This window comes from Cherax quadricarinatus, chromosome 39, assembly GCF_038502225.1.
Source record: "Cherax quadricarinatus isolate ZL_2023a chromosome 39, ASM3850222v1, whole genome shotgun sequence".
Classification (NCBI taxonomy): domain Eukaryota; kingdom Metazoa; phylum Arthropoda; class Malacostraca; order Decapoda; family Parastacidae; genus Cherax; species Cherax quadricarinatus.
The window spans coordinates 9,318,158-9,341,928 of record NC_091330.1 but is presented as its reverse complement, the minus strand read 5'-3'; the positions used below and the strand labels follow the sequence as shown (position 1 = coordinate 9,341,928).

The following is a 23,771-nucleotide window of genomic DNA, read 5'->3' as shown; positions in this document are numbered from 1 at the left end:
ATTCTAGACCCTGTTTGGTGTACTAGTTCAACGAGCAATGTTTTATATTATTGTGACCACGAATGAGTGGTATTGATCAACAACAACACTGCACTAGCCAAAGACTCGAACCCATGCTGCTTTGGCCTGTCTCATGGTGGGCGAAAACGCATGACGCCTTAATCCACTGGACCATACGATCCTTAAGAGTAGCGCATCCAGCGGAACTAGATGTTGTACTCCCTAGCCAAGGACACACGATGGTGTGGATGACTCTAGGCTAATTTCATTCTAGATCCTGTTTGATGTACTAGTTCAACGAGCAGTATTTTATATTATTGTGACCACGAACTTGTGGTATTAATCAATAACAAATAGGTGAGTACACACACACAGACACACAGACACACACACACACACACACACACACACACACACACACACACACACACACACACACACACACACACACACACACACACACACACACACTCACACACTCACACACTCACACACACACAAGAAGAGGTATGTGAGGAAGTATGTAAAGAAGTATTTACAGTAGAGACAGGAAGGGCTCCAGGAATTCCGAATAGGGAGGTACCCCAACAAGTGCTGGATGAAATACACACAACCGAGGAGGAGGTGAAGAAGCTGCTATGTGAACTTGATACGTCAAAGGCGGTGGAACCAGACATCTCTCTGTGGGTCCTTAGAGAGGGAGCAGAGATGCTGTGTGTGCCACTAACAAAAATCTTCAACACATCCATTGAAACTGGGCATCTACCTGAGGTATGGAAGATGGCAAATGTAGTCCCAATTTTTAAGAAAGGAGACAGACATGATGCTTTAAACTACAGACCAGAGTCACTGACGTGTATAGTAAGCAAAGTCATGGAAAAGATCATCAGGAGGAGAGTGGTGGAGCACCTGGAAAGACACAAGCTCATAAACGACAACCAGCACGGTTTCAGGGAAGGAAAATCCTGTGCCACAAACCTACTGGAGTTTTATGACAAGGTAACAGAAGCAAGACACTAGAGAGATGGGTTAATAGACTGCATTTTCTTGGACTACAAGAAGGCCTTCGACACAGTTCCTCACAAGAGGTTAATGAAAAAGCTAGAGGATCAGACACGCATAAGAGGAAAGGCACTGCAGTGGATTAGAGAATATCTGACAGGGAGGCAACAACATGTCATGGTACGTGACGAGGTGTCAGAGTGGGCACCTGTGATGAGTGGGATTCCACAGGGGTCAGTCCTTGGACTTGTGCTGTTTTTGGTATATGTGAATGACATAACAGAAGAGATAGACTCTGAAGTGTCCCTGTTTGCAGATGATGTTAAGTTAATGAGGAGAATTAAATTGGTCGAGAATCAGGCAGGACTACAAAGAGACCTGCTCAGGCTACAAGCCTGATCCAGCAACTGGCACCTTGAATTTAATCCTGCCAAATGCAAAGTCATGAAGATCGGAGAAGGGCAAAGGAGACCGCAGACAGAGTATAGTCTAGGTGGCCAAAGACTGCAAACCTCACTCAAGGATAAAGATCTTGGAGTGAGTATAATACCGAGCACATCACCTGAGGCGCACATCAGTCAGATAACTGCTGCAGCATATGGGCATCTAGCAAACCTAAGAACAGCGTTCCGATACCTCAGTAAGGAATCGTTCAAGACTGTACACCATGTACGTCAGGCCCATACTGGAGTATGCAGCACCAGTTTGGAATCCACACGTGGTCAATCACGTCAAGAAATTAGAGAAAATGCAAAGGTTTGCAACATGACTAGTCCCAGAGCTAAGGGGACTGTCCTACGAAGAAAGGTTTAAGGGAAATCGGCCTAACGACACTGGAGGACAGGAGGGCCAGGGAAGGCATGATAACAACATATAAAATACTGTGTATATATGTACAAGCACATATATACACACCCTTCTGGGTTTTCTTCTATTTTCTTTCTAGTTCTTATTCTTGTTTATTTCCTCTTATCTCCATGGGGAAGTGGAACAGAATTCTTCCTCCGTAAGCCATGCGTGTTGTAAGAGGCAACTAAAATGCCGGGAGCAAGAGGCTAGTAACCCCTTCTCCTGTATATATTACTAAATGTAAAAGGAGAAACTTTCGTTTTTCCTTTTGGGCCACCCCGCCTCGGTGGGATACGGCCGGTGTGTTGAAAGAAGAAAAAAGATTATATATATATATATATATATATATATATATATATATATATATATATATATATATATATATATATATATATATATATATATATATATATCGAAATTATTTACAACCGTTACCTCAGAGCAGAAGACTCGAACCTGTGCACTTTGCATCAGACTACGGCATACTTATAGATGAAACAACGTAAACACAAGCCTGGTACTCCGGAGAATCGGAAGCAAAATGTCTCCTGAGTGCCCATACTTATCTGGTGTCTGTGTACTTTGATGCTGTGTGCGCAAGTTATCAGTGTAGAGGTTTGAGCAGTGTAGATATGGAATGTAATGGTGGTGTACGTGTAGTGGTGTACATATGGTGGTGGTGTACGTATGGTGGCGCGCGTATAGTGGTGGTATACATATGGCGGTTTACATATGGTAGTGTACATATGGTTGTGCACAGGTGTCGTGCCGCAGGTGTCATACGGCAGGTGTCATGACACAGGCGTCGCGACACAGGTGACATGCCACACAGACACAGGAACATCCTGCGGGGTGACAAGCAACTTGAACATAACATATAATTGACGCAAATGATGCCACATCATGAAGTAGTAATTAGCATTGTTATATATAATTAGCACACCTCGGCTGGTAAACACCAGCCACAACATGGCAGTGGAGTCGTAGGAATAGTAGGAAGAGTAATTGTGGAAATAGTAACATTAGTAGTAGTAACAGTAAAAGTAGTAGTACTGGTAGTGACAGTAGTAGTAATAGTAGTAGTAGTAGTAGTAACAGTAAAAGTAATAGTGCTACTAGTAGTAATAATAGTAGTAACAGCAATAGTAGTAGTAGTAATAGTAGTAACAGTAATAGTAGTAGTAATAGTAGAAGTAACAGTAATAGTAGTGTAGCAGTAAGGGTAGTTGTGGGAATAGTAACTCTAATAGTAGTAGTAGTAACAATAATAGTAATAGTAGTAGTAGTAATAATTGTAACAGTAATAGTAATTAGAGTAGTTGTGTGAAGTAACACTGATAGTACGTAGTAGTAGTGGCAGTCATGGCAGTAATAATTTTATTAGTAGCGGTGCAGTAGTGGTAGTAGTAGTAGTAGTACTAGTAGTAGTAGTAGAAAACAGAGGCAGAGTAGGAGAAATGCGTAAAAAAAGACAATATATGACAAAAAAATAAAACAAGAATAGATGATAAACAAAGAAAAGCTCATGAGACTGTGAATTAAAATTTCGTCATGTTGGTACGAGAGAGAGAGAGAGAGAGAGAGAGAGAGAGAGAGAGAGAGTGTGAAATAGAACTGACGAAGCCTACAGATCAGCCTTGGTTTGGTTTTCATTGTAGAGAGGCTGCTACTGCTAAGTACAAAGCATGGCGAAGGTATAAGAGACATCCTACCACCTATAACAGGAACTTGCACAGGCAAGCTTGTAGGCATATGGGTGACGTTCAAAAGTGGGCCATTGCTAAATGGGAGGTGGACACTAAAAGAAAGCTAGCATCAGGTAGGATAGGCTCCAAAACCTGGTGGTCCCTGGTCAAGGACAGACAAGGTTATCTGCCTGATGAACTCATTCCACCTCTAAATCGACAGGATGGGACCACCTCTACTAGTAGTCAAGAGAAGGCGGACCTCTTTGCTGAACACTTTGCTACCAAAATGCAAGTTCCTGATCCAGCAAGGGACCCTCCTTGGCTAGCTGCAAGAACTGTGTCAAAAATGTCAGTGTTGACAATAAGGCAGGAAGAGGTGCATTTCCTTCTTAAATCGCTTGACCAAGAAAAGGCTGTGGGCCCAGACAAATTGAGCCCAAGATTGCTGAGAAGATGTGCAGACCAGCTAGCAGCACCTCTAACTCGCATCTTTCAGCACTGCCTAGTACAGTGTAAATGGCCCTCTCTATGGAAATTGGCAAATGTAGTCCCTGTTCACAAAAAGAGCAGAGCAGAAATCAGCAACTACAGACCAGTGTCACTCCTGTCAATCACTGGTGAGATCCTTGAGACAATAATCTCAAGACAAATGACAGAGTTTTTTGACTACCACTCACTACTTTGTGATCGTCAATATGACTTCAGGAAAGGTTACTCTGCTGCTGATCTATTGTTAAACCTCTCCACTAAGTGGCACCAGTTACTGGATGAATCCAAAGTCAGCTGTGTGGTAGCACTGGACATTGCTGGCGCTTTCGACCGGGTGTGGCACCAGGGCCTCTTAGCAAAACTTCAAGCACTTGGAATTGCAGGTTCTACGCTATGTCTCCTCAGTGATTACCTACATGGTAGATCTCTAAGTGTAGTTTTCAATGGAACGGAATCAGCAAGACATCCTATTGGGGCAAGTGTTCCACAAGGAAGCGTGCTGGGACCATTGTTATGGAATGTCTACTTCAACGACCTTCTTCATCTCATCCCAGAATCACATGCATATGCAGACGACTGTACACTGACATTCACTTATCCAAGAGAAGAAATGCCAGCTGCTCTAAGCTACATCAATCACCAGCTGAGAGCTATATCAGCTTGGGGAAATAGATGGCAAGTAACATTTGCACCTGAGAAAACGCAAATGATGATCATCTCTAGGCACCATGATGGTATTGCTGGTGCAGTAGTAAGGATGAATGGGAGGGTGTTGGCACCTGGAGAAGTTAATATCCTTGGGGTGAAATTTGACTCCAAACTAACCATGAAGAACCATGTTGTAAATCTTGCAAACAAGGCAGCCAGGAAGCTTACAGCACTTCGCCGTATCTCGCATCTGCTTGACAGTAGGGGATGCAAGATTCTGTACGAGGCACAAGTACGCTCACACCTTGAGTATGCTCCACTTTCTTGGTTTGCCTGCCCCCCCCCCTCCCTCTCATCTGCGACTGCTTGACAGAGTAGAGAACAGAGCAAGACGTCTCATCTCTCGCCTGGACCCATCCTGGATAGATCTGTCATTTCAGCAGAGCCTTCAACATAGGAGGGATGTGGGTGGCCTTACTGTTATGTAAAAGGCCAATATTGTCAAAGTACCACACTTGGATCCACTTCGAGGACAGCGTGAAACAAGCTTTTATACCACAAGACGGGCAGAAAGCAGCAACTTCACTCTGGCTGTACCCTTCTCTAGAACATCACTCCATCTGAGATCCTATATACCCAGGATGACTCGAGTATGGAACACATTCGTACAGCATAATGATGTCAACGAGATAAAGTCAGTTGATCAAATGAAAATGCTGGCCCACAGATGGCTCCAACTTCATCCTGTTCCCTACTTGTATGTCTCATAACAATAAAAATGCTTTCAAATGAGCTGATGTAGGTAACAGCTCTTAGCTTGCCAATAAAGTTAGGAATCCTTAACCTGTAAATAGCTTGTCAATAAAGCTAGGGATCCTTAACCTTGTCAAACCCTGTGTAAAAAAAAAAAATTATTACTCACTTATCGAACACAGTCTCAATAAGACCGTAGAAGGTGTGACGGTCGTCGGCTCGTGGAAGGCCCCAGAGGAAAGGGTCCTTGTCATCGGTGATGTTGGGCAGCGCGAACTTGTAGGGCACGTCCAGGATTACTGGGATGGCTGTGAGGAACAAAAATAAGGTTGCGTACATAATTACAATATTATGAAAATGGCAGAGAGCAAAATCAGACCACATGAAAAGAATGGACTAAGTAAAGTAACTCAATAATGAGGGTACCAGAGACAAGGATCAAGGTGTTATTGTAAAAAAAATATATGAAAAAAATAGAAAAGAAGGCTCATTACTCCCTGCAACAGGAATATTAAAAATTCCCGATACACAAATAACCCGCACATAGAAGACAGGAGTTTACGACAACGTTTCGGTCCGACTTGGACCATTTACAAAGTGTGACTGTAAATGATCCAAGTCGGACCGAAACGTCGTCGTAAGCTCCTCTCTTCTATGTGCGAGTTATTTGTGTATTGTACCAGTCACGGTATTGTGTTTTTTCTTGTTTATAGTCCAGATACTCACGTACCAGGACTGAGTAGAGTCAGTGAACAAATGATCACGTCAGGGAGTGACATGTAACAAATGATCACGTCAGGGAGTGACATGTAACAAATGATCACGTCAGGGAGTGACATGTAACAAATGATCACGTCAGGGAGTGACATGTAACAAATGATCACGTCAGGGAGTGACATGTAACAAATGATCACGTCAGGGAGTGGCATGTAACAAATGATCACATCAGGGAGTGACATGTAACAAATGATCACGTCAGGGAGTGACATGTAACGAATGATCACGTCAGGGAGTGACATGTAACAAATGATCACGTCAGGGAGTGACATGTAACAAATGATCACGTCAGGGAGTGGCATGTAACAAATGATCACGTCAGGGAGTGACATGTAACAAATGATCACGTCAGGGAGTGACATGTAACGAATGATCACGTCAGGGAGTGACATGTAACAAATGATCACGTCAGGGAGTGACATGTAACAAATGATGACGTCAGGGAGTGACATGTAACAAATGATCACGTCAGGGAGTGACATGTAACAAATGATCACGTCAGGGAGTGACTGTAACAAATGATCACGTCAGGGAGTGACATGTAACAAATGATCACGTCAGGGAGTGACATGTAACAAATGATCACGTCAGGGAGTGACATGTAACAAATGATCACGTCAGGGAGTGACATGTAACAAATGATCACGTCAGGGAGTGACATGTAACAAATGGCGCTACTGGGATACTTTAATTTTTATCGTAGAGTGGAAGACTAATGAAATAAATTAGAGGAGGAGGCAGTAAATACTACGAGCACTAGATTTTTATAAATATATGAAGAAAATACTACTGATAATGGACACCTTGTAATTACACATATACAAAATAGGTAACTGCACACGACCCTTCCATGTGCCCCGCCTGCCAGGTAATACATACACATTCCTGAGGGTGCTTGGATGGGAATGGTGAACAAGAACTCAGCCACGAATTCGCTTCCTGTTGGAAACAGCAGGGAGGCGGCCCTCCTCTTCCTTGGCCTGGGTGGGATCCTTCGCTGCAGCGGAGGCGTAGCTAGTGCCTCCTGTTCCATCATCTCCCCTGGCAGCCAAGATGCCGAGGGCTGTCTCCAAGACGCAGAAGGAGATAGAAGAAAAGAGATGGGATCTAGTTACTAATTATGAAAATGCCTGATGCCATGATGTTACGAAACGTTCAGTAACTTTAAATAACAGGTGTTTCAAGGTGTGTGTGTGTGTGTGTGTGTGTGTGTGTGTGTGTGTGTGTGTGTGTGTGTGTGTGTGTGTGTGTGTGTGTGTGTGTGTGTGTGTGTGTGTGTGTGTGTGTGTGTGTGTGTGTGTGTTAAAGCGAATGTGAATTCCTAATGTTAAGTAATTGAATGCAAATTAAGCAGAAAGAATTAGCTTCACTTGTGACTCCCTCAACTACTATAGCCTAAGTCAGATTTCAGAGGCATAACGTACACTACCATCCCTTCAACGTAACAAAATATGTGAAACAACCCGAGATATTAGTAAAGTACAAGGTCAGATGAAGTTCAAAGATAAATTAAAAAGAGTATAGGGAGTGGCCGTGGCTTGGTTCGCAACACTTTCGCCTTACACACTGAGCGTCTGTGGTTCAGTCTCCGGCATGGGTGGAAATGTTGGGCATATTTCCTTACACTTACTGTCCCTGTTCACCTAGCATTAAGCAAGTACCTGGGTGTTAGTCGACTGGTATGGGTCACATGCAGGGGGACAAGATTGAAGGGCCTTGGAAGACAATACCTGTAAAGATATAGAAATGCAAAACACTGCACCAGATGGAGACAGTGGCGCTGGTATTGAAGAAACAGATAAAGACCAAGATATACAAGTTCCATAGATACAAAATAGCAATACTGCGGAGATTAAAAAAAATGATGAAATACAAAATAGTAAACAGTAAAGTCAGAGGCGGCAACAGTGAAAAGCTCTGTTCCACAAGGTAGAGTACTCACTCTCACAGCACCGTGTCCTCTTTTCCTGATGATACCAGAATTTGCACGACAATGCCATTCATCGATGACTCTGCAAATCTCCAAGCGGACATTAACCAAATCTTTAAAAGGGCGCCAGAAAACAATTTGAAGTTTATTGAAGACAAATTTCAGTTACTCCACTATAGAAAACTCGAGGAAATATAAACTGCATCGGAGTATAAAACAAATTCCAACCACACAACACAGCGAAAAAAATTAATGTGAATGACCTGGGAGTGATAATGTTAGAGAATCTCACTTTCAAAGATCACAACAATGTATCTACCACATCTGCTAGGAAAATGATAGGATGGATAATGAGAACCTTCAAAACTAGAGATGTCAAGCCCCTGATGATTCTCTTCAAATGGCTTGTTCTCTCTTGGCTGAAATATTGCTGTACACTAACGGCCCCTTTCAAGGCAGGCAAAATTGCAAACCTGAAGAATGTAAAGAGAACTTTCACTGCACGTATAAGTACCATAAATCACTTAAATTAATAGGAACAGTTGAATTGTGGAACGAAGGCGAGAAAGATACATGGAAAAACCTAAAGGGACTGTCTCAAATCTACACGCCTATACCACTCCGTACGAAAGCAGAAGACTCGGCAGGCAATGCAACATCCTCCCAATGAAAAGCAGAGGCGCCACGAGTACGCAAAGAGACAACACAATAAGTATCAGGGGGCCAAAGACTGATCAACTGCCTCCCATCATACATAAGGAGGATTACCAATAGACCCCTGGCTGTCTTCAAGAGGGATCTCAGCCTTCACCTACCTCCTCAATGCATCACTTGCATCCGGCTACTTCCCGACTCTCTTCAGAGCAGCCACTGCTATCCTCATCCCAAAACCCAATAAAGACCACTCTGACCCAAAAAACTACCGCCCCATCAGCTTACTCGAAGTACTGGGAAAGATCTATGAAAAAATCATAAACTCAAGACTACGTAGACATCTTGAAACAAACTCCCTTTTATACAATGGCCAATTTGGCTTCAGATCAAACCGTTCCACTCAAGACGCACTGAATTTAGTTCTAAACTACATCCACATAAACAAACACCAAGGGAATAAGACAGCCCTAGTAGCAAAAGATGTAGAGAAAGCCTTTGACACAGTGTGGCACAACGGCTTAAAGTTTAAGCTATGTTCCAACTTCGACCTCCCTCGGACTATCAGCAAACTACTCTGTAACTTCCTAGACGACAGGACCATGAGGATTAAGTTCCATTGATGCTTCTCTCAGTACTTCCCACTACAGGCTGGAGTTCCCCAGGGTTCAGTCCTTTCACCCACCCTCTACATCCTCTACACCAACGACATCCAAGCGCCTGCCTTTGACTCCACAATCACACTTGCATATGCAGATGACATCACCCAACTCACAACCTACAGACAAATAACCACTCTTGCCCGCAGAACACAAACCGACGTAGACCAGATTACACACTGGGAACAAAAATGGAGAATAAAAACCAACCCTGCAAAATCCAAAATCACCTACTTCCACTACAGGAAACGCGAACCTCCTCCTCCAGTAATACTCAGGATAGCTGATACCCACCAAAACATCCCTGTCTCATAGACAACCAACGTATTAGGAGTTAATCTAGACTACAACATGATAATACACAAACACATCAACCAGAAGCAAGCCATTGCATCCAAGGCCCTGTCGGGGCTGTCCAAGCTATGGCGAGCCTCCAAAAAAACGAAACTACATCTATACAAAGCCCTCATCCGTCCACTAATAACTTACTGCCCACTAGCCCTCTCCCTAGCAGCTGTGACAAACAGACGTAAACTACAACGCATCCAGAACAAAGTCTTACGCTGGGTGTTCAACACCCGCTGGGATGAATTCATCACAAGTGAGACCATCCACGCCCGTGCGAACATCCCTGCTCTAAACGTGTACTGGAAACAGCTTAGCGACAAACAAATAGACAGACTAGAGACCCGACATGACTACTGGACCTCATACCTAGACGACGAAATACGCAGACCAGCAAACACACACAACCTCTTCTACTCGTTACTAGCTCCTGACCCAATTCCTATATACAAATAACCTTGCTAAAATCTTGACTCACTAACCTGTAACTCACAGGTATGGACCATTAATAAAGCCCTTGTACCATGCGATTCACGCTTTGTCGACCCCCTCCCCCCCTTCCCCCTACCAGTTCCTTAGTTGCGCACGAACTCCTGAATCGCCTTCAGCTCAGCTACTGGGTTAAGCCCTGGTTCTTTCCCTCTTACAATAACCCTTCCTCTAACCAACCTATTCTTCCTCTATCCCCACTTCCCCACTCACCCCTTCTTGGGGTCTTACCTAGAATCTATCGCTATCGCTATCGTAAAGTCAGTACCTGACCAGCCTGGCTGTGATTCGTACGTCGGTTTCCGTGCGGCCAGCAGTAACAGTCTGGTTGATCAGGCCCTGATCCATCACGAGGCCTGGTAAGAGACCGGGCCTCGGGGGCACTGATCCTCGGAATACCCTCAAGGTATACTCCAGGAAATAAGACAATCCTCGATGACGCACTGACTTTTTTGAGTTATACTATGTGGGTAACACTCTGGATTAAAAGTCAGAACAAATTTACTTCTATCTATGAATACAGCTTGACCAGGACATCATGAAACATCTGTGACGGCAGTGCAGCGGCAGAGTATACCGACAGTATGTAAATAAGACACGAAATGCAATAACCCACATTTTGTGTCTAATTTACAGTCTGTGACGGCGTAATTTCTTTTGTGACATCAGGAATTGAGCGATAAAAGACAGCTATAAGAAGGACCAAGTGTTAGAATATAGCATGAAAGTAGCATGTGAAAAATGATGGTGCTGTTTTGTCCAATAGGAAACAATACAGTGTCTCATGACACGGATCTGTCAGAGGATGACCCCGATCAATGACTTGGCATTCAGTAGTCTTACGAAGCTGGATTTTACACAATATTTAAAAAAAGAAGACTCACTGCCTGGTAATGTCATCAGGTGTGACACAAGGGGAGAGGATAGGGTGGTGGTGGGGAACTCGGCTGCTACAATTTGGGCTGTAATGGTGCGAGAGAACGAGGGTTTGAGAAAGCCATTGTTGGAAAAGTCACGGGGCATGTCCAAAAAATTCTACTAGCTAGCTGTGTAAAGGAATTATTGGAAGGTAGTGTGTCGACAAGTATGGGTACCAGAGACAGAGGAAGATCTTATTAAAGCTAATATTCCTCAAGAAGAGTTTGATCAAGCCATGATGTGGTTTTTTAACAGAAGTAGAGACAGCTTGAGAAGACGAGGAGAGACAGTCTCAAGAAATGAGAGAGAGCATAATATTATTTAAGGATACAATTAAAAAAATGACTAGTTGAAGTCTGTATGAGAGCAAAGCAAATGTTTAAGTAAACAACAAGACACACATAAATCCTGTAGATGTAAATAACGCGCACACACATACATACACAAACACACACACACACACACACACACACACACACACACACACACACACACACACACACACACACACACACACACACACACACACACACACACACACACACATCCACACACACACACACACACAAATAGGTGAGTACACACAACAACAAATGGGTGAGTACACACACACACACACACACATGTTAGCGAACACTGTCTTAGAATCGTGGGTGGGTGGACGGAAACATTATATGCTGCACAATCTCAGGAATAGATACGATTCCCCAGGAATCAATAAATTTTGCCGATAGGATTAAGAAGTGAGGTAAGGATCTATAACTAGACCCTGTAGGCATTACCAGGTAAATACAACTAGGAAAGTACGCACATAAACCGTCATCAACCCTTGTAAAGCCAGTAACACGTGCAAAGCTAGTTTCAAATACGTAAAAACAGGAAATAACAAATGAAAACCGTGTTATACATGTATTCCCGAGACAAGGTTCAATAACAGTAAGTTAGTGGCAGGACAGCGAATCAAGAACGACCAACAGGATTTTGTGCCCAAGGTTTTTGTGCCAAAGGTCTTTGTGCCAGGGGTCTTTGTGCCAGAGGCCTTTGTGCCAGAGGCCTTTGTGCCAGAGGTCTTTCTCCAAAGTCTTAGTTTCTCTCCAAAGAACCAAGTCCACTAGCAGGTGGCAAGTACAGCCAGGCATACCTCAAGCTTATTAAAATAGGAGCCGGAGTCGAGGTCTTGTGTGTCTAGTCGAGCGTCAGGAGAAACAGTAGCTATTGAAAGTAGCTCTGTTTCATCGCTGAAGATTTCCACACAGTGAACCTGGTAGCCGGGGTGTGACACCACCACCAACACCAGCAGCTTCATCGTCTTTTCCAGTAAGGTCCTCATTGTCACCATTTCGTCTGTTGTCTCTAGTAGGAAAGAAGGTTACAGTGGTGATGGGAATATAACCCAGTAACTATATATTATTAGAAAAGGTTAACCCTGAACGTCTTCACTTATTCTGCTAAAGTAACAACAACAACAGTAATAATAATAACAATAATATTAATAATAATGACAGCAACAATTACTGTAGTGTATTTTTTTAAAACCATAAGTAATGAAAAAGTGGTATTTATTATTATTATTAATTATTATTACTATAACTACTATTATTCTTCGCCTGTTGTTTTAATTAATATACAAAACAAACTCATATATATATATATATATATATATATATATATATATATATATATATATATATATATATATATATATATATATATATATATATATATATATATATATATATATATATATATATATATATATATATGTATATATGTATATATATATATATAAACTAGTGCATATAAAATGTGTATACATGGTGAAGGTGCGCATGAAAGAGCTCAGTTTGCTCTTTACAAGTGACTAAGAGAGAGTGTTGTAATATCCTGTGAGTAAATCTGTCTTACTCTCACCGTAAGTATGACACCATGCTAGAAGTTCATTAACACAGCTGTTAAAGCACCGTCCCTTAGTATATGGAACTTGAAGGGCAGTTACGTAGCTGTTTCAACGTTTAAGACGTGGGTTATCCTGGTAACTTTCACTGGTTAAGTCAGAGATTAAGTCAGAAATGGTTGGTCCTCACTGATCCATAAATCGTTAATAAAAATACACCTGACTGAAGACACAGTTATTGAAAACACTAATATATGTAAAATATCAATATCTGATCTCAGGTACAATGACAATAATTGTCGTGTGTAGATATATATAAGTACTTTCTCTCAAGCAATTTATTGTTTTAGTGTGTGGTCGTATCTAACACAGAAAACCAATGTTGGTGTGAGGGGGAAAAGGGTCTACCGGATACAATATCATTGATTCTAACTAAGTTCAATTACTCACAATTTCACTCAGTTTTTGGATGATTACACGTGACTTACATAATAAACATATATGTAAATTACCTAGGATAATTTCAAAAAAATAACAGTATTTCCATCCGGTCCTTTTTGGAGTTATTGTTATTAAGCAAATACTACTAAGTTACTTTTGATTTAGGTTTTGACGTATATAGCATATTATTGTTTATACAAGAGTCTTGACCCCTGCAGATTTAGCGCTTCCCAATGAATATTAATAATATTCAATCCCTTCATGAGGGTGCCTTGATGCCGGCGAGGGGATCTTGATCTAAGGAATTAGAGCTACCCTCTCCTTCCTTGGATCACACTTGTTTCCTATGCTCAAGACCAAGGGGTCTTAACTACGGGTATGGGAACCAAATAATGGGGAATGGGAACCAAATAATGGGGAATGGGAACCAAACAATGGGGAATGGGAACCAAATAATGGGGAATGGGAACCAAATAATGGGAGTATGGGAACCAAATAATAGGGGTATTAGAACCCAATAATAGGGGTATGGGAACCAAATAATAGGGGTATGGGAACCAAATAATAGGGGTATGGGAACCAAATAATAGGGGTATGGAAACCAAATAATAGGGGTATGAGAACCAAATAATAGGGGTATGGGAATCAAATAATAGGGGTATGGGAACCAAATAATGGGGGAATGGGAACCAAATAATTGGGGAATGGGAACCAAATAATAGGGGTATGGGAACCAAATAATGGGGGAATGGGAACCAAATAATGGGGAATGGAAACCAAATAATGGAGAATGGAAACCAAATAATGGGAGTATGGGAACCAAATAATAGGGGTATGAGAACCAAATAATAGGGGTATGGGAACCAAATAATAGGGGTATGGGAACCAAATAATAGGGGTATGGGAACCAAATAATGGGAGTATGGGAACCAAATAACAGGGGTATGGGAACCAAATAATAGGGGTATGGGAACCAAATAATAAGGGTATGGAACTCTGTCTCTGAATACTGCCGTTTTTTCCTCTAAATAAATGTGATAAATATCTCGTGATTTTCTTTCAGCTGTTATGTTGCTGGTTGTCCAAGTGCAAAGTGTAAACAAGCCATGGAGGTTTTTTGAAGTTATGCTGGTACCTAATAGGACTGGTGGAGATGGTGGTGATTTCCAGTCTGGTGCAAGGTGGAGGGGGGGGGTATGTGGACATAATTGGGTAGTCCATTTGAGGGAGGGGGAGGTCTGTAACCGTAATAAGGTTAAGGAACCCTGCCATTGGTGCTGTATGAGCCTTGCGGGTTTAGCGTTTCCTGACGATATCCGGATATCCTGATCTTTCTACTGCTGTCTCGACCTTACAAAGTTTCAACCGATATTTAAACTCAGCCATTAAACTTCTTCGTTTTCTTAAGTTTTATACTAACATATTTAACCCAGATATTAAAACCTCAGATATTTAACTCCACCATTTAAGATATTTAACCCACATGGACGTGTATTTCTCTCTGCGTATATTCACTAAGAATTTACTTAATCCCTATTTTAGGCATTAAGTATGCTTGTCTGGTGTGAAGGTTACGTACAGCATTAATGACCATTGTGTAATAGATGGGTTTTAAACCCCCATTAATCAACCAACTCCACTGTTTAAGCTAAGCCATTTAACTCCCTTTATATTATATTAACTCCGTTATTTAAACAAAATTATTTAATTCCATCTTTACAGCTACAATATTAACCCCCGTTTTTCGAAATTAACTAGTCTTGTATTTTTGTCATTAAACTGAGGTGTTTAATATGTATATTTAAACTGACCTTCAAGCTCTCTTCTTTACTGATATTCATGTATTTTTTTTTTTTTGCACTTTAAGTGATTTATTGTGTTATGTGGTGTTATTATGTGTTGTATAGTATTACTGTGTGTTGCTTTATGGTGTTTTTGGGTGCTGTGTGATCTTATTGTGTACTGTGAAGTGTTACTGAGTGTTCGTAGTGTTGTGCGTTATGTGGTGTTATTGTTTATGTAGGGTTATTGTGCTATGAGGTGTGTGTGTGTGTGTGTGTGTGTGTGTGTGTGTGTACTCACCTAATTGTGGTTTCAGGGGTCGAGACTCAGCTCCTGGCCCCGCCTCTTCACCGACCGCTACTAGATCCACTCTCCCCCTGCTCCATGAGCTTTATCATACCTCGTCTTAAAACTATGTATAGTTCCTGCCTCCACTACATCGCTTGCCAGACTATTCCACTTCCTAACTACTCTATGACTGAAGAAATACTTCCTAACATCCCTTTGACTCATATGAGTCTTCAGCTTCCAATTGTGACCTCTTGTTTTTGTGTCCCATCTCTGAAACATCCTGTCTCTGTCCACTTTTCTATTCCACGCATTATTTTGTATGTCATTATCATGTCTCTCCTGACCCTCCTGTCCTCCAGTGTTGTCAGACCGATTTCCCTTCACCTTTCTTCATAGGACATTCCCCTTAGCTCTGGAACTAGCCATGTTGCAAACCTTTGCACTTTCTCTAATTTCTTGACGTGTTTGACCAGGTGTGGGTTCCAAACTGGTGCTGTGTGTGTGTGAAACAGATTTTTCCCGTCCTTGCCATTAAAAAATCGAGCCAACAAGGCTATGAAAATGTGTATGTATGTATATGTCTACGTCCGTAAGTATACGTACGCATATGTGGGAATGTATGACCGGTTGAGATAATCACTGGACGATACCTGACAAGTGGTTCCCGTAGAGTTGAAAATAACTTTTAAAAATTTAATTGCACAAACTGCTTGATAATCATTTTTTACAGATATTTCTTGTCTAGTTTATACTGCAGGAACCAACAGACTGATCATAATAAAACTCGCACCTCATATGCTACAATTTTCTTGATCGAGTGTACAGTAGTTTTAACGGCTCTCGTGTAGTTAGTAGGGCTGAAGCACGACATAAATGAATAAATGTAAAATAATCTGAAGTAAAAAAAACCCACAGAAGTAAAAAAAAAAAAAAACAGAAGCTGAAATATAAATACTGTCCTCGTACCAGAATGCGACTTTCCTTGTATCAACTCACCCGCTCGTTTTACAAGGCACTGCCTTCTTCCTGCTGCCCTGAGTCCTCACCAGTTGTAGGACTTCCTATCCCTGATTTTGTAAGTGCTTATATGTAATAGGATTTTCTCTTACTACCACGAGTGCTCATTAGTAGTATGACTTTTATTCCTGGTTCTGTGAGTGCTACCAGTAGTAAAACTTCCTCTTCTCGATCCCGTGAATACCTACCAGTAGCGGTACTTTCTCTTCCTGCTGTCTTGACTACTACCAGTGTCAGAATTTCCTCTACCCAATGAGTGTTCACCACCAGCAAGATCTCAGTAACTTCAATGAAATGTTCCAACAGAAGCTGCCTGAAGGAGTATTGAATCCTGTTCTTTTCAGTGATGATGTCTGGATCCTCTTCTCACAGATTCTGGGGCCTAGACCTTCCTATTACAAACACTAGGAGGCTAACTCTTCTTGTCGCGAACACTGAACTCTTTTTCACAAGCCAATAGTGCCTAGATCCTCTTGTTACAGATACTGGAAGTTTTGGTTCCCTTCATAGTGAACCAGGCGAAAATGTAAGTGCGCAAAACTCTCACAACCTCAGAATGTTCGTAAATTATCAAATTTACGGATCTTTGCTGGTTCAACCCTTCTTCACAATATGTAAGAAAAGAATCAAAGTCATTTCATAGACATAGAGAATGTTATAAGCCTTCTTGCCAGTCTCAAGATATCTCAAGTCTCTTTTCACAGAAATACACTTTTGCTAGATTTGTTTTCCACAAACAGAGGCTAAGGTGACAGATCTCATAGACAATACTTTTCAGTAACTTGAGTGCTGTGTACACTACCGAAGAGGTATCCCTATGTGGTGGGCTGTGTCTGCCGTGAATGTAGACAAACCAGGAGTGGCCAAGCAAGTAAAGTGGAAGGCCATCTTGTAGTAGAGGGAGTGATTCTGCTGGTCACGCCGCGGAGCAATACTTGGAAACAGGGCGTGTGTCCTCATTGGTGGGGCTGACGCTCCCTCCCATCCGAACACCGGAGAGAGAGGCGGGATGAAGAGAGAAAGAGAGAGAGGGTAAGGACTGAACGAAGTATTGCGTCTGTGATGACTCCATGTTCTAGATCCACCAGCAAGAGGCTAAATTTGGGTTGGAAAAGAAATCAGCCACTGCTTGAGGGAAGCTAAATGTAGGTAGTGTAAACAGTTTAGTTTTTAGATGAATGGTTCAGAGAACCGACATGTTGATAAATTAGACACAAGTGCAACTCTTGGGTATCTTTATTGAGGAAACGTTTCCTCAATAAAGATACCCAAGAGTTGCACATGTGTCTAATTTATCAGTTTAGTTTTTGTTGAAGAAATGGTACGTTTGAGAGATTAGCAAAATAGAAGAAAAGGTGACTTTTGAATGGAACAGAGCTCTGGAACTAGTGTAGGGTCGTGACATAAGTCATGACCGATGGCTACGCCCTAGATTTTTTAGATTTTACCACCAAAGTTGCTAGTTTATTGTGTACCCCATATCCATCCTGTGGACGGTAGCGCAAGAGCATATGGATACATAAAAGGCCTAGGAACTAGGCCCCAAAAGGGTTACAGGTGTACATTTGGATTTATATCTACAGTTCACTTATCTGTTACAAGCAAATTTAGGAAATTTGATTGTAACAGAAATTTGCTTAGTATATCTAGCATCTTATTTTCATTAATAAGATATCTTGATATGTCACATAGGTTATTATACTGTCTATCTCTATATTCCTCAATAAGTGGACAATTAAGCACATAGTGTTCAAGACAGTGACCATATGCCTGACCACATCATTTACATTTAGTTTGATCATCACCTGTGTGTCTCCCAAACTGCCAGAAGTACTTGTAACCAAGCCTCAGCCTGGCCACTACAACATCAGTCAGTCTGTTCACATTGCAAGTTGCCCCATAAACATACATGTACTTATCTACGTTCATGTTATCATAGTGGGTTATAAATCTACTTAGACTTCTAATTGCATTCCTATAACATTCATTTCCATTATTTACTTATCTCCTAATATTATTCCTAATGCTAGACACAGATATACCAAAGTTAAATTCTATATTCTCCTTCAGGGTACTCTTCTTGGCTAACATATCAACTTTATCATGGTGTCATCTAATGTGTGATGGCTACGCCCTACAAAGTATAGCTTCTATGTTTAAGCTAAGATGTGTCTCCACATACTGCATTTTAGGGACTTTTCTGCCCAGTCATAGCGCCTACTTACGAGAAGTGAAATCTAGATCAGTTTAAATCCTGTGAAATCATTTCCATAATGTGCCATACCGGAGAATGCTACACATTATGACGGCAACTCACTCTCATACCAGTGTCACCTCATCTTTTGTAAAGTAATTATTTTGTGTAAACACTTGGCGATGCAGCTACCAACTCCCTTACCATCAATATTTTATTAATGAAAATAACAGTTGTTCATTTCGGTCCTGAGACCTTAGTCACTCCAGATTACCCAAGTGACTGCATTTTGTCTTTTTCAAGTCGACGTATTGCTGGAGTGTGAACAAAAAAATATATATGAACAAATAACAAAAAAAAAGGCAAATACCGTGACTGGAACGATACACAAAAAAAAGTGTGACTTTGTAAATGGTCCAAGTCGGACCGAAACGTAGTCGTAAGCTCCTCTCTTCTATGTGCGGGTTTTTTGTGTATCTATGAACAAATTCAGGGAATCTGGTCAACCGGACTTGACTTCTGTAGTTGGGAAACACAGTGACTGCTCTTTAAAATTCTAGATAGGGATGTTGGTGTTCGTGGGGGAGGGAGGTGTAAATAAACCGTGTTAACTGCATTTCTAGAAAGACAACTAGAATGTGACTGTAAATAATTCTTTTTCCTTTGGGACACCATGCCATGGTTAATTATGCACTGCCCTACCCTACCTAGGTTTTCTACAACCCATTCAAATGAAAACTAAGGATCATTACATAGTAGTGAATCTTAAGATAAAATATTAATATCCTTACAGGAATCCTAAAGAAAAATCATTTTTTTTATGGTTGGTTAATGGGATATAAAGCTTATCGTCATCTGTTTACCACCAATCAAGAATACTTTAATCCCACGTGTGGAACTATTGGAATTGAAGTAAACTCTAAGTTGTACTTACTGACATATATATATATATATATATATATATATATATATATATATATATATAATATATATATATATATATATATATATATATATATATATATATATATATATATATATATATATATATATATATATATATATATACCCTTTCATGTGTACATGTGCTGTTCCTCTTATAGTACACACATCAAACGAGGTATACTCATCAGAATACATGTAAAGTATTCCTTATCAATTAGGTTAGGTAAGATTCGTCCGGAAACTGGACATATGTTTCTTGACGCTGGTCTTAGTTAAATGATGTCCGACGCCTTCCGTTGGCTTACTAGTGTATGTATTACTTTAAAAGTTAATATTTTTCTTGTAATACTGAAAAATTGCTATTGTAATATACATCAGGACAGTCCTAACAAGGGTCTTAATTTCTCGACCACCTATTTTACTTTTGTGTATACTACTTATAAATGTTATAATATTAATCAGAATAGGACAAGCGTCTCCTGACACGGGTCTCAATTATAAAAATAATTCGTTCATAGAAAATGTATCACAGTATTTATGTCACCTACTTCATGACGGGTAACTGAGGACACCAGGGATACTCTGTTGCTTCACTCTGCTATGTTAATTTTGCAGTGAATCAACACTTAATTTATTTCTCCTCTCGGATTTCTTAACTCCATGATAATGCGAGATTTGTAGCACAAAGATCATTAATTATACATTAAAAAACAGTCAATGCATAAATTAATGTTTGTTTTTGGAGCTTCTGCGTCTTGGCCTCAATACCCACTCTAGTCTGTCCGTCCCTGCATGTATTAAGGCTTACTAGTTTGCATTCTTCAGGTACAGGTAAAGGGTGCCATATATATATATATATATATATATATATATATATATATATATATATATATATATATATATATATATATATATATATATATATACTTGCAGATGTAGTTAGTATACACAGACTTTGCGAAAGCCTTCGACAAGAATGATCATGGTGTAATACCACACAAATTGCGTGATAAAGGCATAACAGGAAAAATTAGTAGATGGATCTATAACTTCCTAACAAATAAAACACAAAGAGTAATACTAAACAAAGTAAAGTGAGAGGTGGATACAGTGAAAAGCTCTGATCCACAAGGTACAATACTCACCCCCATCCAGTTCCTCATCCTCATATCTGACACTGACAGATGTAAGCCACAGCACCGTGTCCTCCTTTGCGTATGACACCCAAATTTCCATGACAGTGGCATCCGTCGAAGACACTACAAATCTCCAAGCGAACATCAACCAAATCTTTAAATGGGGCACAGAAAATAATATGAAGATTATTAAAGACAAATTTCAATTGTTCCGCTATGGAAAACTCGAGGAAATTAAAACTGTATCGGAATATAAAACAAATTCCAGCCACACATTAGAGCGAAAAACTAATGTAAAGGACCTGGGAGTGATAATGTCAGAGAATCTCACATCTGCTAGGAAAATGATAGGATGGATAATGAGAACCTTCAAAACTAGAGATGTCAAGCCCCTGATGATTCTTTTCAAATCGCTTGTTCTCTCTTGGCTGAAATATTGCTGTACACTAACGGCCCCTTTCAAGACAGGCGAAATTGCGGACCTTCATATTATACTGAGAACTTTCACGGAACGTGTTAAGTACGATAAAACACTTAAATTATTGGGAACGATTAATTTGTACTCCCTGGAACGCATTCAAGAAAGATACATGATAATACACACTTGGAAAATCCTAGAGGGACTAGTCCCAAATCTGCACACGGAAATCGCTCCATACGAAAGCAAAAGACTCGGCAGTTGGTGCAACATCCCCCATTGAAGAGCAGGAACGCCATGAGTACGCTAAGAGACAACACAATAAGTGTCAGGGGCCCAAGACTATTCAACTGCCTCCCATCATATATAAAGGGGATTACCAATAGACCCCTGACTGTCTTCAAGGTCAGTACCTGACCAGCCGGGCTGTGGCTCGTACGTGGGCTTACGTGTAGCCAGTAGTAACAGCCTGGTTGATCAGGCCCTGATCCACCACGAGGTCTGGTCACGGACCGGGCAGCGGGGGCGTTGACCCCCGAAATCCCCCTTCCAGGTATTTATATACATCCGAAGCAGATAGCTTAGTTTTGTTTATTCCTTTATAATCCAAGGTAGGTGATATCTTATGTCGTCTGCTCCTTAATTTTACGAACAGCCAACTGTAATTTCCGCATGATTTTTTAGTTAATTAAATGGATTCCATCTCATTTCGCTGTGGAGGTGTAAATCCTCCACACTATACCTTGTAGATGTGAAAAGTATCACGTGGTGACACTTTCAGGGACATGAACAGAAGAAACAGAGAACATAATGTTCTTGCCAGAGGAATGGTACGAACAACGCTTGTGCAGTACACCGCACTGAACACCTGACGAACTACCCTGAAGCCAACCAAGTTACTAAGGAAGCAAACTGGGTTTAAAATCAGCATTGATCGCTACAGCCTAAACCATCACTCGAAATTGAAGTTCACCGTCAGTTTCAGAAGTATTAGCAGAACCAGTTCAGACTATAACTGAGACACACCCGCGACATCCGGATGTCGCGCGTGTCTCTCAGTTGTCACATGGATAAAGACAATTGTAAACGCAACTTAAGTGTTTCACCAGCCCCGCGAAGCCTTAATTAAGACTCTGATTATCCTGCTTCCAAAATGTGTTTATTTTACTCGGTGAGAAGATGCATGAGTTGGATTAATTAGGAGACTCGAGGTTTGTGGTGACTAGTTCAACACGCACTGCAGAGAGAAAAATGATTTTAAGCGACAGTTCGCTCAGGATTGACCGTTATTAAGTCTAAGAGACGTGTTTGATATTTATAAAGTCTGACGGAGACTTTTTCCGTTTTATCAAAGCTGACAGATTAATACATAAATAACCCACACATAGGAGAATGAAAAATATGACGACGTTTCGGTTCGACCTGGACCATTAACAAATCACACAGAAGAGCGAAGGGAAGGGAACCAGTCTATTTAAAAGAGGGGGGCGGGAGCAGTAGAACGAGAGGAGGTAGTAGTATAATTGTGGAAGTAGTGGTAGAGGTAATGTAATGTAATAGTAGTAGTGGTGGTGGTAGTTTAAGTAGTGTAACAGTGGCAGAGGTGGCAATTCTCCCATGTGCGGGTTATTTGTGTATTGTTCAAGTCACGGTATTGTTTCTCTTTATTCTTTTCTTCCTGACACATTAGACTGAGCTTTACCAACTCTAATAGAAATTAGATCTAGTTTTATCAGGTACGACGGTGACTAGATTGACTTTTATAAAATCTTAGCCTAGATTAAAACTCAATGTTCAACTAACACGGTGCCCAAGACCAAATTTTGCGCACTACACTAGAGGGTCCATTTTGTTCCCGGCTAACGAGGCATCACAAGGATTCCCCTGCATCTAATTTGATGTTGCAAGGAATTACAAACAAATAGTTGTTTGTGTGTGTGTTTGTGTGTGCCAGCAAAGACGTAAACAACAACCAGACCCTATGGCAAAGCCTTGAACTCCGTGTTAATTACACGTGTATACAAGTGCTGTTGTGTAAGCTACTGCCCTAAGCTTCTTGGTAGGAGGGGGACAACGGGGTCTTGGTGATGGTCTGAGAGGAGTTGGAGGTGCCCTTCCCACATTTGGACTGAACCTGATTATCTCCTGTTTCCAAGGCTCTGTATGATCCTCGTGGATTCGCTCTTAAGGAGTGGACTGGTAAAACCAGCGGAAGGCCTCTGTCACATAGCCTTTTTTTATATTATATATATATATATATATATATATATATATATATATATATATATATATATATATATATATATATATATATATATATATAAATATATATATATGTCGTGCTGAATAGGCAGAACTTGTCATATTGGCTTAAATAGCAACGTGCATCTTGCCATATAGGACAAGTGAAAATTTGTGTATGCAATAATTTCGCCAAAATCATTCTGAACCTAAC

General features: G+C 40.8%; 2 protein-coding genes across 10 annotated transcripts in view; one reads left to right on the top strand and one right to left on the bottom strand.

Moving 5' to 3' along the window:
• LOC128696330 (uncharacterized) overlaps positions 1-17,506 on the bottom strand; it is a 50,810-nt gene extending 33,304 nt beyond the window's left edge. Inside the window, exons 1-4 of one of the 5 annotated variants that reach the window (XM_053787533.2) lie at positions 16,812-16,945; positions 12,340-12,551; positions 7,086-7,269; positions 5,599-5,737 (exon numbers count right to left, since the gene is read on the bottom strand). In XM_053787533.2, the coding sequence (XP_053643508.1) occupies positions 5,599-5,737; positions 7,086-7,269; positions 12,340-12,537 (521 nt within the window). In that variant the 5' untranslated portion in view covers positions 12,538-12,551; positions 16,812-16,945. Of the gene's footprint in view, positions 1-5,598; positions 5,738-7,085; positions 7,270-12,339; positions 12,552-16,602 lie in introns of all 5 variants that reach the window. The other 4 variants (XM_070092349.1, XM_053787534.2, XM_053787535.2 and 1 more) reach the window with 4 other exon arrangements.
• LOC128696334 (uncharacterized) overlaps positions 12,435-23,771 on the top strand; it is a 20,797-nt gene continuing 9,460 nt past the window's right edge. The window contains exon 1 of one of the 5 annotated variants that reach the window (XM_070092353.1): positions 12,435-12,515. The gene's annotated coding sequence lies outside the window, so the exon portion shown is untranslated. Of the gene's footprint in view, positions 12,516-13,005; positions 13,111-17,519; positions 17,769-23,771 lie in introns of those variants that run through there. The other 4 variants (XM_070092350.1, XM_070092351.1, XM_070092354.1 and 1 more) reach the window with 4 other exon arrangements.